At 42.8% G+C, this 15,374-nt stretch overlaps 2 protein-coding genes and 1 long non-coding RNA gene across 7 annotated transcripts; 1 reads left to right on the top strand and 2 right to left on the bottom strand.

Moving 5' to 3' along the window:
- The first annotated feature begins 63 nt into the window (after positions 1–63).
- Positions 64–6,038, top strand: LOC107078565 (uncharacterized). Of its 3 annotated transcripts, XR_001479515.2 has the most exons (5): positions 64–209; positions 1,496–2,538; positions 3,706–4,041; positions 4,182–4,461; positions 5,947–6,038. It is a non-coding gene; the product is annotated as an uncharacterized lncRNA (long non-coding RNA). The 3 variants fall into 3 exon arrangements; XR_011190817.1 differs by having other exon boundaries at positions 1,496–1,841; positions 3,706–4,461; XR_011190816.1 differs by having other exon boundaries at positions 3,706–4,461.
- On the bottom strand, positions 569–10,073 carry nod1 (nucleotide-binding oligomerization domain containing 1). 3 transcript variants are annotated; one of them, XM_006635606.3, is made up of 13 exons: positions 9,475–10,073; positions 8,748–8,998; positions 8,138–8,312; positions 5,661–7,458; positions 5,398–5,481; positions 5,036–5,119; positions 4,473–4,556; positions 4,291–4,374; positions 3,355–3,438; positions 2,910–2,993; positions 1,981–2,064; positions 1,637–1,747; positions 569–756 (listed from the first exon to the last, which is right to left on the bottom strand). In XM_006635606.3, exons 2-12 carry the CDS (start codon positions 8,943–8,945, stop codon positions 1,675–1,677), a joined length of 2,832 nt encoding a protein of 943 aa, XP_006635669.2. In that variant the 5' UTR covers positions 8,946–8,998; positions 9,475–10,073; the 3' UTR covers positions 569–756; positions 1,637–1,674. The 3 variants fall into 3 exon arrangements, with proteins under 3 accessions (XP_006635669.2, XP_015212349.2, XP_015212350.2); XM_015356863.2 differs by having other exon boundaries at positions 569–1,747; XM_015356864.2 differs by having other exon boundaries at positions 569–1,747; positions 9,671–10,073.
- A 638-nt stretch (positions 10,074–10,711) lies between these two features.
- LOC102683461 (gamma-glutamylcyclotransferase-like) lies at positions 10,712–14,680 on the bottom strand. Its single transcript, XM_006635536.3, has 4 exons — positions 14,326–14,680; positions 12,966–13,111; positions 12,181–12,313; positions 10,712–11,553 (listed from the first exon to the last, which is right to left on the bottom strand). Exons 1-4 carry the CDS (start codon positions 14,434–14,436, stop codon positions 11,428–11,430), a joined length of 516 nt encoding a protein of 171 aa, XP_006635599.2. The 5' UTR covers positions 14,437–14,680; the 3' UTR covers positions 10,712–11,427.
- Positions 14,681–15,374: the final 694 nt, after the last annotated feature.

Genomic DNA, 15,374 nt, shown 5'->3' with positions numbered 1-15,374 from the left:
CTGCTTAGTCAACCTGTCACATACTTCTGTCCCTGATGTTGTTGTATTGTTGACAGGTGCGAAACCAGGTTTCTATATCGCACCTTCAAAAGACAGCGGTCACTGCGAAACCGCGGCCCTGGATCAGTGGGTCCGAGTCTGCAGTAAAGCAGCATGTGGACGGCAGATCCAGAAAGGTTTTACTACGGAAGCGACTTTGAAAGCAACAGGTTAGAACTGTACGTGCAAGACCTGTCTTTCCTGCTGTCCCAGAATGCTGCTTCATGATTGCTGCTGATGTTTAATGGTTCAATGGAACACAAAGGGGGCGTTGCTGTATACGAGGTTGTGATGTGTCAGTGTGATTGCGCAAGGACTAGGAGCTCTTCGGCTTGACGCCCATCCCACCCTTCTCATCCAAAATGAATGCCCCCCCCTCCCCCAGTCACAAGATAAAAGACTGATGACAACACAGGCTGCTACTAGTGAATTTCAAATCAAGAGTGTACACAGAACGTCTCGAAAGTTTCCTCTTCCCCGCAATTAAACAAAAGATACAGGGATTTTAGGGACAGGGAGGGACACAGTGTAGTGGATTAGATTTTTATTTTCCTTTGTCTGAAAAGTGAAAGAAAATGTTGACAGAGAACAACACTGTGGAGACAAAAGTTCTCGGCCTTCTGCGACTGTCCAGGGTCAGTCTTTGTGGACATGGCCTGTTCCTCGCAGAGCTGCTTTCCGCTCTGCTGCCTGCTGAAGGGGAACGCTGGGCAAGTCCTGCATCAGAAACCACCACCTTCACGCTAACAGCAACCAGGCTTTTTTCATCACAGTAGGGCATAGAGGTGGCTTGGGCTTACATGCATCAAAATGTCTTTTTGACTAGATATCTATGCCGATTCTCAACTCCCTTAACAAATTTAAAAACTCGAAACAAATACTGGGCGCCTGATATTTTAAGAAATCATTACCTGAGCCTGGAATTGTTCTCTTGCAGAACAATACCTCTTGAGCAATTAACAAACTTATTTAAAATGTAAGCAACAGTGGTCAATGCCTTGCCAATTAAAACAGGCTGTTGTGTACCATTATAAACTCATTGATGAGCCGTAAAATTAAAATTCTCATTGACAAGACCTTTAATCGGTAAACATTTAAAATAACGAGCTCAAAGTGCTACAAAGCTCTGCAATGCAGTTTTACTGCAGTTTAGTGCCTCGGACTAGGAGTAAGAACTGTTACACCACAATACAAAGTGTCACAGAAGGGAATAAGGGAGTGCACATTTATCACACAGATGCGAAACACTTCCTTGCACTGCTACCAAGATGGCCAGATAATTCCTGTTCTAACAAACGTACAAATGATCTAACATGGCTGAAAACAACAGGTTGCATTCAACTGTTTTAAGCAACTTTTAAGCAGTAGCATGAAGGTTACAAAAAGAAATCGTCTGAGGGATAGTGACAAAATCTACCCCCTAATGGTTTTTTTAATCCATTTCTTTTGGGGAAAGTGTCTTCCCAAAGCTGCCACAGCATGAGGCACAGCCTGCGCCACTGCAACAGCACTCCGGAACGACCCAGCCCACTGCGGCCCTTCCACGGTATCTATTAATACCACATGTGCTTTGACTACGCAATCAAACCAGGCTCACGTGGTGAGGTGAGGTCACGTCACCGGGCCGGGTCTTCGTCAGCAGAACATCAGCCGCGGCTCGTGGCTGAAAGCCGCTTCTTCCTCTTTGGAAAGGAGGTTTGCTTTCAGGCTGTTACAAAAGAAGCAGGAAGATGAGAAGAGGGAACTGAGCCGCCCTGCACGAGCTGCGCTGTCTGGGTGGGGGTGTGGCAGGGGGGCAACAGGTGGCCTTGGCCGTCTTTACAACTTCTCTGGCCTGGGTTCCAGCTGAACCTGCGGCGGGCCTGCCTCTGCACGCAAGGCCAGGCGATTTAACAGTTTTCACTCCAGCGCGACAACCGGAGACGCATGTCTAAATCTTACCAGATCTCCTTAAGCGATCCGTTCTGAGGCAGAGCGTCCGCTAGCAGTTTTGCCCCTTTAGCTGTGATCTTGTTTTCGATTAACCTGGAAACAGAGATATTGACAGACGTCCATCTTGAAAATGAACAGCTGACAGAGTACAAGATGACAGTGTATAAGGAAACATATTTCCAGGGTAACATGATATGTGACCTGAAAGTAATATTAACTTTTCCAATTATTTTATCAATTTTACTACACAACAAATAGTTCCAAATTTTACAAATTACACTGTACAATTTTACAATTACACTTGTTTATATTTTTTGCATTTTTTTTTAATATTGAGTATAAGCTATATAAGATCTCTTTTGATGTGCTAGACAGGAAATTGGTTATAAGGGTTTTGGAAAAATATATCAACTGCTTTTCAATTATGGCAAGTAACACATGGCAAGTATCTTGTGATTTCATAATTAGATTCTCATCTGAAACCAGCCTCCTAACAACAGTATCCAACAGCGTGACAGCTGCTAGCTACATCTGGACAAAAACTGATCTCCTGGAGAAACAATAAGGGTACCGTCTTCAAGTGTGCCAAGGCTAATTACAGCACCAGCACAAATAATATTAAATTCCCAAAATCGACTGAGCGGGGAAATTAAAAGTATAAAATGAAACATATCTGATCACATACTGTACATGAACAATAATCTCCATTGCAATCGAATGACCCAAAGCTCAATTACAGATACAGCAAAAAGAAGAATGACCATTTCAAATGCCTGCAAAGTGCCGTATTACCCTACATGTCTTAAAAAAAGCCTTCTTGAGCAACACAAAATATCACATCATTACTCATACTTCCTTTTTGAGCCTGGAACAAGAGGCTAGCTCACTCACAGACTGCAGGCCTGTATGTTGGCTGAGCCCTTTGAAGTTGCACTTACCACAGATGGGTTAACCCAGCGTTGACTCGGACTGTTTCTGCAAAGCATCCAGCAACTTCATCATTGAACTCATTCTGAACCAGCCTGAGGGACAAAGAGCCACAGGAAACTCTTCTTTGACCGCAGAAGTCAAACTTCCCTAAGGTTCTTTTTGCAGGGAAATGTGTGATTTACAGTTGTTTATCACAGGTGTACTGAAAATGAGAACCTCCTTAAAACATAGGTAAATTGTACTGCACATTTAATTGCACTATGCAGGAGTTCAATAAGCTGGACAAAAGTCTGGAGGATTCTGGAAAATTAACTCAAACTCATTCACTAGAACAAAATTATCTGGAAAAAATAGTATGCTAATTAGTAGTGACTTTGTACTGTTTCTATCTTTGCCTCAAAACACATGAATCTGCAATCAGATTTGTAACTAGAGAAAAGGTGTGTATTTTACCAAAAAATATGGACAGATGTGTTCTCTCTCAGTGCAGCAGCCAGACTCTTTCCTCCTTCAGTGGAGATGCCGTTGGCAGAAAGGCTTCAAGACAAAATAAGAAACATTTTAGACAGGTGCTTATCTGGGCTAAATAACCTGCCAACATTACATTTAAGAGGAGGTCTCTTAAGGGTCTGTTTTATTTCTGCAAATGACCAACCAGAGCACACATGGAAACGTTTGCGACGTTCATGTCACAACACCTGTATTCCTCCGTAAATGCAACCTGTTAAAAGTAGCTAGTGTTTCAGAAGAGATCTATATTTTTACACAAGGATGTTAAGAAATTCTATCATCATACATCTGTAGACACTCTGGGGGCTCAAACAGTAAAGCCAGTCTAGACATCGCCAGTTGAGGACTGTCCCCTTAGACAACTCCAGCCCCAATTCCCCACGCAGCAGGACGAGACAAAAGGCCTGATGCAGTTGGCGGCACAATGGCAACCACTACAACTGTCCAGTCAGCCGCCGGCATGACTGGCTCTCGGTGAGAGCTGCAGCTCGCCTCCGACCACTGCTCGCTCTCCTGCGGGCTCTGTGCGACCAGCCACGGGGGACAGCGCCAGCAGCTCTTCGAGCGGACGTGGGCAAAGTGGAAAAATTCCGGAGATTCAGATGCCAAAAATCAAGCAAACGGGCAGTGGTGAGGTCCAGAGTATCACGGAAAAAAAATCTCAAATTATTCTTTACGAAATATAGTGTTGTAGACTGCTACCTCACACACTTCCAACACGACGATTCCGTCACCAGCCTGTTCTATCTATTATCTGCCCTTTCCTATAGCCTGCCTTCAGGAAATACAGACGCTTCTGTAATTCGAGCACATGTTCTAAACCAGCTCAGACAGCACTGCAGTCCAGAGCAGCTTCTCGAGACGCTCAGATGCTCCTACCTGAGGTTTGTCAGACTGGGGTGATTCTTCAGGGCTTCGGCAAAGGCCTTCGCTCCTTCGTCCCCGATGGTGTTTCCCCACATCCTACCGACATGGAAGAACAGCACAGGTCATGGTCATACCTGAGGAGGCCGGAACGGGTTCGAAGTCCATGTGGTTTCTAAACGCGCAGTAAGCCTTACCCAACTTCAAAGATAGTTCTGCTTTTCTGAATTGCATCGGCCAAGTATCTTCCACCTTTGCTCGTAATCTTGTTGCACCCGATTCTGAGAAACAAAAATTCAATTTTTTACCACAGGAAAAGAAAGTTTTAACAGTGTTTACAGAAATCCAGAAATCTAGGAATCCTTCTGAAATGGTAAAGTGCCATTTTTCTCCTGGTTAGCCACACGTTAATCAGAGTTTGAACAAGCCACGCACCATGTGCTTGAAGCCTGGCTTTCCTCAAGAAACAGCTGGATAAGATCCTTAGATCAATTAGCTACTAACTACCAAACGGGCTGGGTGGCCTTCCTTTCATTTGTAACCATTTCTTCCTATTTCTTATGTATCAAAAGAAGAAACATGAGGACCAAATACAATATGTAGTTACTTTTTGCAACAGAAAAAAGGCCAGCAAGTATTCAAGCTGGGTGGCCTGAGCTCTATCCAATCTTGTACAACAAGGACGACATGCAGTACACTCGGAAATCCACATAATACAAATCATGTTACCAAAGGAAAACTTCTAATGTATGGGACCTACTTTACAGTTCTGAGACTTGGGCATTCTTCAATGATCTGAGCAACCAGTTTGGCTCCAACATCAGTTAACTGATTCTTGTACAGTCTGAAACGAAGCAGAATTAGATCAAATACTATCAAGTACCAACAAAGCGTCTTAACTGATATGGGGGGCAGTTCCTCCAAATGACTGACATCCTGCCAGAAGAGGACTTCCTGCATCTAAGTCAGTCCATGCATGGATTAGCAGATAATACTTTATACTGATCGGGAAGACTGAACAGTTTCATACCCACTTTTAAAATCCAGACAGGATGTGATTAAGGATGCATTAACTTAAACATTACTCATTAAATTGGCAAAACATTTTTACAAACTACTTACCCCAGCACCCTGATTATCTTGTACTTTATCAGTTCTTCCGCTAGGACTTCCATACTGCAATCTGTGATCTGATTGACAGACAATCTGAAAAGCACAAACATCTTAATACACCAAAAAATAACTTTTACTTAGGAAAACAGAGTTACAAAGTTACTAATCACGTTACCTGCCAGACACCCTCCAAGTTCACTTCAAAACACATTTTACTTCATCTTCGTAAACAAACCCACCAACCAACAACAGTTTCGCTGTATATCCCTTACCTTATTACTGTCAGTTTATGGAAACATGCCTTCAGCTCTTTCACACCATAGTCACTGACATTGTTGTTGTCCAGGTCAACACCGATATGTTTCTTGTAATGGTGCAGAACAAAGTTCAGTGCACTGCAATCTGCCGAGTAGATATTGCAGAAAGTCAGCTTGATGTGACTAGCTGAGATTCCACTGGCAGTGAGTTTGGCGATCTCTTCACTCTGGGTCTCATAAATGCATCTTAACATCCAAATGAAGTTGGGCATAACGTGTATTTTGCTCCCTTCCTCCTCAGACTTGAACCGAGGCACATTTTTCAAGTGAGCTTTCACGCTGTCAGATAAATAGGACTTAAGGACTTCTCGTTTCTTCTTCAATGACTTTGGGGACACCAGGTGCTCCAACAGGCTGACATTTGACTTGGACAGAAGTCCACACAGGAACAGGTTAGTGAACTGCAAATGCTCGTTGTCCTGGAAGGGATCTTTCGTAGAAGGTTTGGAGCCTCCAAGGCAGGTGCAAAAATGTGTAGTTTTTCTATATTCGCATTCAGTAAAGAATTTCAGAATACCCACAGAGCCTATGTTTTCATCCTGCACCAGCAAAAAAGCTGCAAAAAAAGACTGAAGGGTGACATGAAGAAACTCAAAGGTTGACAGGTTCCCACTGCCATCGTAGTGACTGGCAGGCCTCAGAAATCCCAGCTGCAGCTCCTTCTCTGTCAGGCCGCAGGACGACACCTCATCGTGATTGAACACGAAGCCAGTTTTCTCCATGCCAAGATTGGCCAGCTTGCCGAAAGCCATCAGAGTCTCCCTCCCGGTCCTGAAAGTATCGGCTTGACACCTGCTGCTTTTCTTCAGCAAGCTGGGGCTGGAGGGGCGACTGAGGAACACCTCCGCCATGAGCATGAACACGTTGGTCAGGGTGATGTAGACGTTGGGCAGCTCAAAATCGTCATAAATGGACTGGAAGTGTTTGAAGCTTTTGAAGATAATCCAGCAGAACAAGGGCACAGAGCACAAGCTGCAGAGATGAGGGTTGGCGTCCAGCTGGGTATTAACTAAAGCCTGATAATCCCTCTCTTGGAAGTGCAGAGCAGTGTACCTCCGCAGGCTCTCTGGGGAAAACCCTTTAAGAAGGACCTTCTTCCTGACCACCTTGTTCTGGATCTCCGTGCCTGTGCGCGCTGTCAAAACCTTCCTGCAGCCCTTCAGCAGCCTCCCACTGAGCAGGTTCATGAGCAGCAGGAGCGGGTGGGTCTTCTCCTCGGGTGAGCAGACCTCTGGAATGTTCCTCGTGTCAATGTCGGCGTGGATCTCGTCAAAGCCATCAAAGGTGAAGAGCACGGTCTCCGGATGCAGCAGGACGTACCGGAAAACCTCCTCGTCCGGATCCTGGTCCGGGTAGCAGTTGTACTTGAAGAGGAGGTCCTTCAAGGAAATCTCATCGGTCTCCTTGAAGGCGCTGAACATCCTGCACCGGAACTTAAAGAAGAATTTCGCCTGGATGTTCAGCTGCCTCGTGGACCACAAGTTCTGCAGCTTCTGCAGCAGGATGGACTTCCCTACACCAGCATCTCCCAGGACCAAGATGGTCTCTGCAAGCTGGTTGAAGACCCCCCAGTCACTGAACAGCTGTTCTAGGCCGTCCAGGTGACCCAAGTTCTCATTGCGCTCGTTCAGCAGCTCCATCACGGTGTCCGTGTACATCTCATCCAGCAGCGTCTCCTCTTTCTGTGCGTAGGAGGTGATGAACTTGGTGTCCTGTTCCAGCTCATGGCGAAGCTTCTTGCAGTACTTGCTTACTAAAGAAATTAACCAAAAAAACTTAAACTCCATCAATCCAAACATAAACGTGAACTGAAAACTCTACTTCTAGGTGTTGAAGCAGGTATCTACAAGCTGGACATTGCTGGAACTTGGTAAAAGAAATGGGAAGGAATCTTAGCCGAGACAAAAAAATATTTTTCTCAACCCAGGTCCAGACAGAGACAGACCTAGTGCTAGAAAGTTGCCCTTGAGCCAGTAAGAAAAGAGCGTTAATCCTAAAGAGAGGGAAACCAGTATCTTTAACTTCCACACCTTAGATATCAAATACTGCTGTCCAACCTGCTCCCGCTCACTGAACATGTATGTCTAGTTACTTCTACCACCACAGTTCATTTTCACCTTTAATTAAACCACGACCACCTTAAATGTGTATTCAACACACATTCGAAATGATAAGGAAACTAACTTCCTTAACTTTTGTTGTTTAGTTATAAGGTTCCCCAATCAAAGAATTCAACTGTTTTCAGTTGCCAATTATCAATCTTAGTCCTGATGCAGGGGCAGCTACAAACAGCCAGTGTGCTCCGTATTACAGCCAGCTCGAAAACTAGACATAGGATTCTTGCAGGCACTGTAAATTATTCAATTGCAAACACAAACCAAAAATCTCAACATCTAATTAAGTGTTCCTTTATTAGTTACCCTAATATTTACCTGGATCAGTGTTGACCACTGGTAGTTCCTTAACAGAGTCAGAGGGTTGATACTGAATCTCTTTAAACCAAGGCCTTAGGTCTATATAGGCATCATAGGCCTCATGCAGAACATGCACAAAGTACTGAGACGCCTCTTCTCCTTTGCTCTGCACCAATTCCAAAATTTTACGAACCTGGCAAGACATGAATTGAGTTTTAATTAACAGTTAAATACAGGTATTTGTGAGAGTCATTGAGAAATCTGGACTAATTCGTTATTAAAAATATATTTTCTGCCATATCTTTGAGGCTGAATTTAACATTTTCTCCGAGCACATGGGTTTGAAAACTATACATTCTCCACTCATAATCCAGAGCAGAATGTTTTTTTTTTCTACTGTATAGATACTGGCAGGTTTATTTTTACTGGAGATGCCCAATAAAATAAAATAAAAATCAGACAAACTGGCCTGAATGAGCAACATCATTTAAAATACAGGGGGTATCTGAAGCATGCATTAACTGGCTTGAATAGAAACTTAGTTCTGTTATGCAAAGTCATGCGTTTCATGGTTTGTACCTTAAATTTACGGATGGCATTAGAGATTAGAAAGAAAGCAGTAGCCTACCTGGTCGGTTTTAGTAGAGAAGCGCGATATAATCTCTGCATCTTCGGTGCAGAAGAAGCCACTGCTGAGCAGGTTGTCTAGGATGCACTGCGTGTTCTTAATATGACTGACAAGTGTCTCCCGGTGCACTGTGAGGAGTCTAATGGTATTCACGCCGTTACCGGGCCTCTCTGCAGCAGAGCAGTCCTGAGTTCCCATTTGTCAAAGACCATGTTTCGGGGGGCAGCGATTTTAAAACCGGGCGACGGCAGCTGTAACAACACGTGGAGAACAGTGACTACCTTAAGGGGGAAAACTGGATGTCAGCACCATGCGTCAGAATCGGAAAATTATTTTCACTGAGGTATTATTATAAAAGGGTGCAGCACTCGCTCGTGGTGTAACTGACAGATTGTTTTTGCTGCGTGAAATGAGTTTGATGTCCTCAATGGTTAAATCACTAGCCTAAACTCTTCCTTGTTTTAAGACCTGGACTTAAAGGACTCCAGGGCCCAAACAGAGACTAGTCCTTCAAACATTTCCGATGAGTTTCACCCGTTCTGCTGATACCCCTTTTAACCACAGAACTGCGTCCAGTGAGACAGGACGAAATACCACGCAGTTCAAGTGCGAATGGAAAACGCAACTGCTGGTCGCGTTGTGTTTTGATGCATACAGTCAAAGCCTTTTTCCCCCCCTCACAATAATAATGGAATATTTAATAGTAATGTAAGAAATAGGCACTTACCGGTTATCACATAGACAAGGACCTATAACAACTAACTTCACTCAAGTGAGGAAGTGAAAACCCAGTTGTGATTATCAGCAGAATTTAGGAACACCTCCAGCTACATTACTCCGGCCCCCGCCTTAATTCGCCAGGCCGGCAGAAACAGTAGTAACCGAGACTTTAACGCTTCTTTGACCCTTTCTGCGTTACATACGTGACTTCGGCGACTCGCTCTTTGGCTGTCTCCAAATCTGCATTCGTCCGGACAAGGAAATGGCGATGTGGCGTATTTAGTATTTTAGGGAAAGTCGTCCGCCACCGCCCCAAGAACAACACTACAGCCTGGTACACGTTCCTAACAAGCAAGCGAAAGTGAAATACGAAGGTCCTTAAATTGTGCCGTTACTGCTACTGGAGCTGTGCGCCGCAGGGAGTTTTTACAATTAGCAGGAGATATTTGGGATTAGGAAATAAAAACAATCTGGGGAGATAGTTTATAGAAAAAATATAAACCAGCTCCTTAAATATGTCAGGTAGTACTGAGATTAAAGCTAAAACACGCTGTACAGTATGTGAAAAAAAGAATTATTTCCTTTCCACGGGTGAGACAAACCTCGGGGTTAGTAACTAATTGCGATTTCGCTTGGTCTCCGCTAGATGGGAGACAAAGCTGATTTTCTCCTCTTTCTGAGGTTGTTCAGTAGGTCCCTGAAAACGATACATCTCGTCAACTGCAGAATGAGATTGTCGCCGATACTTATCTTACTGCATCCCACCGAGCGACAAGAATGAAAACAGATTAAAAAGTAGAATACTATGTGTATCCACATTACAATTGTATTTATATAAACCATTCTTGTAGAATGTTCTTGGTTTTCATGTAACAAATGCACTTTTTCAGAACAATACAAGTTTTTTTTTTAATCTGATGGTTATTAAGTTATTATTTATCAATGTTTATTATTCCCACCAGATTGTGTTCATTTTTATTAATTAATTTTCGAGAAATATGTGCACAAAGTTAAATGGAGACTAAGCGAATACAACCTGACCTGTAGGTGGATTTGATAGCCAGGCAAGAAGCTATTTACAGGAATCTGAAATAAACAGAATCTTAAACATAAAAACCGGAAGATGTCAAGTGAATGGAAGTTGTCGACCAGGCTCTTCCGAGGGGAAAAACTAGTTCCTACAACTACTAGTTTTTACAACTAGTAAAAAACAGAGAAAAAGAGAAACTGAACATCGAACAAAATTTCTGCTTTTGCCATTTTATTAAATTTTAAAAGGTGAAACAATCTCTCAGTTCTCCAACTGATCTAGCAATTTTTAACTGAATTATTAAAAGAGTGTGACATTTCTACAGGGAAATTGTGTCACAGGTATATTGTAGGCAGTACTGCACTGTAGTCTGCAGTAGCCAACTATGCAACCCTGCAATTTTAAGACAAGGAACAATTGTGCAATAGGTACAATTAAGGGACAAGAGGTTCACTTAAGAAAATAACAGTAAAAACTAAAATAATATACATGCACTATAGCAAAAACAGTAATGCAAAGGGGCTTGCATTTAAGTACACATTGTTTGTACTTAGTGCAATCAGCACGCTATATTACCAGTTTAAGAATTAAAAGCATTGGTGGAACACAGAGTAAGTGCTGCTGAAGTACAGTATGGGGGTGAGAGGTCACAGGTGACGTCTACAGAGATGCGTCTTCACTAGGTGCCGAAAGTGACTGGACAGCTGCAGTTCCCATGGCTGGTTCATTTCACCAGCATCTTTTTAAGACGAGTCCATGATGACAAGTTGGCTCTGGTGTTCAGTATACAGGAGGTCCCGGGTTTTCTGTTGGTAATAAAGTGGGAGCCCAGAAGTGTACATTGACGGTGCATCTCGAAGGAGTGAGCGCACAGCAAGTGCCCAGAACCTCCAGGTCAGAGCACTGAGCCATGGTGATGAGCGACACAAACTATTTCAGTGATTCCCTGATGTCATCCAGCACCGTGGCCCCGTCGTACGTATTGGTCTCCACGGAGTCCAGCATGTTGATGTAGTCGTCAGGCAGGCCGCTCTGTCTCGCTCCTGAGCACACAACCTTCCGAAAAACAGGAGTGAGTGGGTGAGGCAAAACAGGGTCAGACTGTTAAACACTGATTCCCAGCGTCATCGCAAATTCTGCATCCCAAGATTTAATTTGGCTCATTGGCAAAATGGTCATTGCTATGGGGGGCCTGATTAGCCGTTAGCCAGGAATGTGCAGAATCTAACTGTCCTGAGTAACTCTCCGTGTAGACTTCTTCCAATCCAAAATTTCTAATGAACTCCAACTCACTTAAACTCTTAAATCACAGAAGTAGACTATGCTCTATGTGGAGTTTCCACAGTTCAATAAATTAAAAAAAGATTGTCAGCTTGTTATATGACTTCAGATTAAAAAAAAACATTATTAGCATGCGAAGCAAACTGAGTGTAATGTTTTCATTTGGATGATAAAAAATAAAACAAGTTCTTGCAGTTGCAATTATATTGGATTTTTCCAGATACAAGGCCTTAGTATAAACATACAGTAACACTATTTATTTATAACACAAACAACATATGTCTTTATTGAAACAGATTTTAAATAATGTATTTATTTTTCTTTGGTGCATCCAATGGAGTCAGAAGAAAAAGATCCATCCTGAAAACCTCCTTTAGATTGGTTACTAGTGTGGTCTCTTACCTGCTTGTACTGCGGTGAGGTAAGGCAGATCTCAAAGTCATTCATCTGGTAGGAGCGACAAAGCAGCTCTCCTCCTTCTGCTTCCACCTTCACCTCAACAGGGCTGTACACCTGCAGACTGACCAGCTCCTGCCTCCAGAACAGACACACGCATGGCATAATGGCACCGTGTAAAGCTGTACTCGAATTCCTATCCTGCAAAGTGCACGCATTTGGCAGGTACTCGAAAGAGATTGACAGCAGTTGCGTTTGTCACATTCAACAGAACTGCACCGAATCTACTGTAGCTAAAGTCCTCTCACTTTTAGGAAAAGAGGTTATTAAAGAAATTTAAACTCTTGGTTTTCTGCAGAGAATATTGACCTTGACATCATGCCATGAGGACTAAAAACTAGCAAAACACAAGTGACTTGTTGCCTGTAAGTAATGCAAAATTATTCAAATGAATTACACTCTGCTGTGCCACAGAAACAAGTCCTGCCACATTTGCACCTGAGAATGCATAAAAGGCTTCAAGGCTGAAAGAAACTGTAGAGAACACAGAGCTAAATAATAAACAAAGCTGAAAATATAAAGTAGTGACTGACAGTAACAATATGTTATCTCTCAAACTTTCTTATTAACAATGTGGCTAACACGAAGTAGGGTGCTCTTATCAGGCAGAGTTAATAGACAATCTCCACTAGGAATGTGTTTTTAATAATTATTGACTACATATTTTTCTTGAAGACATTCGGTTTGTGATAGCGTTTACTGTATTTTAGGGGTACAAAAAAAACACGTACTCATCTAAACTATGGAGATGGATAGTCCCGATTTTCCACACAGCTCCCCAGACTTCATCGCCTCGGCTTTCTTGAATAGTCGCCAGGCCTCCGTGCCACCTATTGTTTTCAGCCTCTTTCTTCAGTCCAAACTTTAACGCGTAGTTCTAGATCAAAGGAATCTCCATTAGTACAAGAGGAAGTCAGTGCAAGCGTTTCCACGGGAGCAACCACATAGCGGGAGCTTCGCAATGATGCCTGCACCCGCCGTGAAACACCTGGACCAGGACTTTGATTTTCAGACACACAGTCAAATATTTAGTAAAAAGGGAAATGTAAATAATACTGGAAAGGTGTCTGTACCACTTGCTCTTCTACACCGATTTTGTTTTTGGCTACAATAGTTATACAATAAAAATATGGAAGCCCGTTTACTTTATTTCTCGCAATTGCGACTTAAAATGTTAGAATTATGACTTAAAATCTCGTCAATTCGACTCCATTTCTCGTATTTACGACTTTATATCTCACAATTGCGACTTAAAATGTCAGAATTACGATTTGAAATCTCGTAATTCCGACTTCATTTCTCGTATTTACGACTTTATATCTCACAATTGCACCTTCATGTGACAATTTTGACATCACTTCTGGCGCCAGCAATGAACGTACAGTAGGTTGCTCATCTGGCACAATAAGCCCACTGTGGCGTTATACTTTTCTTGTGTCTCCTTTTGGAATGCTATGTTTAGCAATAGAAACTGGAAATTGGTTTGGATAATTGTTGATAGATGCTGTCTTACAAATAAAGTTAAAGCAATTTCATTTAAGATCGTTCATAGATTTTATCCTGTTAAATTGACACTTTCTAGATTTAAACACGAACAAGATGCCGGCGGGGCTACAGAAGGTCTTTAGCTCAACTGGCAGGACCCGGGTTCGAGCCCATGCAGGGAGGCACGAACTAGGGTGGGAGCGGCGAGGGCACAAGCCCTAGAACCCGAATCCGTTACAACAACAAAGGGACAGAGAATGAAATGTGGGCATTTCGAAGTCGCAAATGTGAGACAAAAAGTCGTAATTCTGAGATAAAGAAGACGCAATTGCGAGACATGAAGTCGTAATTCTGAGATTTTAAGTCGTAATTGCGAGATATGAAGTCGTAATTCTGAGATTTTAAATCGCAATTGTGAGATATAAAGTCGCAATTGCGAAATATGAAGTCGTAATTCTGAGATACAATGTCGCAATTGCGAGATATCATAGCGCGGTTTTTTTTTACTGCCTGGCGGAAACGGACTTTATTTTTTTTTTTACACGATGCAACAATTAAACAACAATTTACAACAGAACAGGGAAAGTGCAACTTTTGAGAAATTACCTTTAACCTGCCCTTGCAGAGAAATACTGCAGACGGGTTTTTTAGATGCAGTCTTTCTTTCAGCAAATTACTCCCGTAAGCAAAGTACAAGAAGTACCCGTTGTTTGTCATGACCCGATTAATAATAGCTTTTTCCACACTGCAGCATTAACGTCGACAAGGTCAAACAGTCGAACTTTTCAAAAACAATCACTGTAAAATACCTCTCCAACCGGCTGTCGAAGATAAATTATTAGTATTGCGGGCTTTGCGTGAACAATAAGTGCCAATAATCCTTTCTTTTTCTTTACAAACGGAAAAAGACGCACAGAAACTTATCCGCGCAACTACAGCACCTGAGATAATAGACTGGATTTACTACCTGGTCTGTAGCCTAGACAGTATAGATATATTTTTGACCTGATACTCATTAATTAACCCTTGAAGGCCAACATCCAAACACGTTGCATTAAAAAAAATCACGTTTCTTTTTGGGAACATAGAGGCAAACGTAATTTAATAGGGACGTCCACAGCGAGCCGTGGACACTGAATGGCAGTGTATGCAAATCTGGCAGCAGAGAAAATTTATTTCAAGCGATCCGACCCCTATACTTCAACCCCTCGAATCTGACCTAGACCTAGAAAGAGTTAATAAGAAGACAAGTGCCGGGTCGCAGGAAATTACACTGCAATACTTTTGGCCCAATGAGATCGCGCAATAGTGCCATGTCCATCCACCAATCAGCGACCCGCTTCTAACACTCGCTCCGTCGCCTCTGATGACGACACCACAACGCGACGCGCCCCTGAACAAGCCGGCTGCCAGGAGAGTGAATCTCATCGCCATCCGTGGTAGCAAACACCGTGTGCGCGCCTCTGCGTCTCTAATTAACCTCGAACACCTGTTTCCACAGCTGTGGCAGTAACTGAATAAATGCAAGCCAAGTGTACAGTTTGCTGGTTTCTTGTTTGTTTTCTTTTCCATTCAATTGCAATTTGCAGTCCTGCAGTTTAAGGGTAACATTTCGTTTACAAGAGTGAGCAAAAACTGAACTATCCTAACTACTA

Source organism: Lepisosteus oculatus, chromosome 10 (genome assembly GCF_040954835.1).
Source record: "Lepisosteus oculatus isolate fLepOcu1 chromosome 10, fLepOcu1.hap2, whole genome shotgun sequence".
Lineage (NCBI taxonomy): Eukaryota > Metazoa > Chordata > Actinopteri > Semionotiformes > Lepisosteidae > Lepisosteus > Lepisosteus oculatus.
The sequence above is the reverse complement of the archived record's forward strand: the minus strand, read 5'-3'. Positions and strand labels throughout refer to the sequence as shown.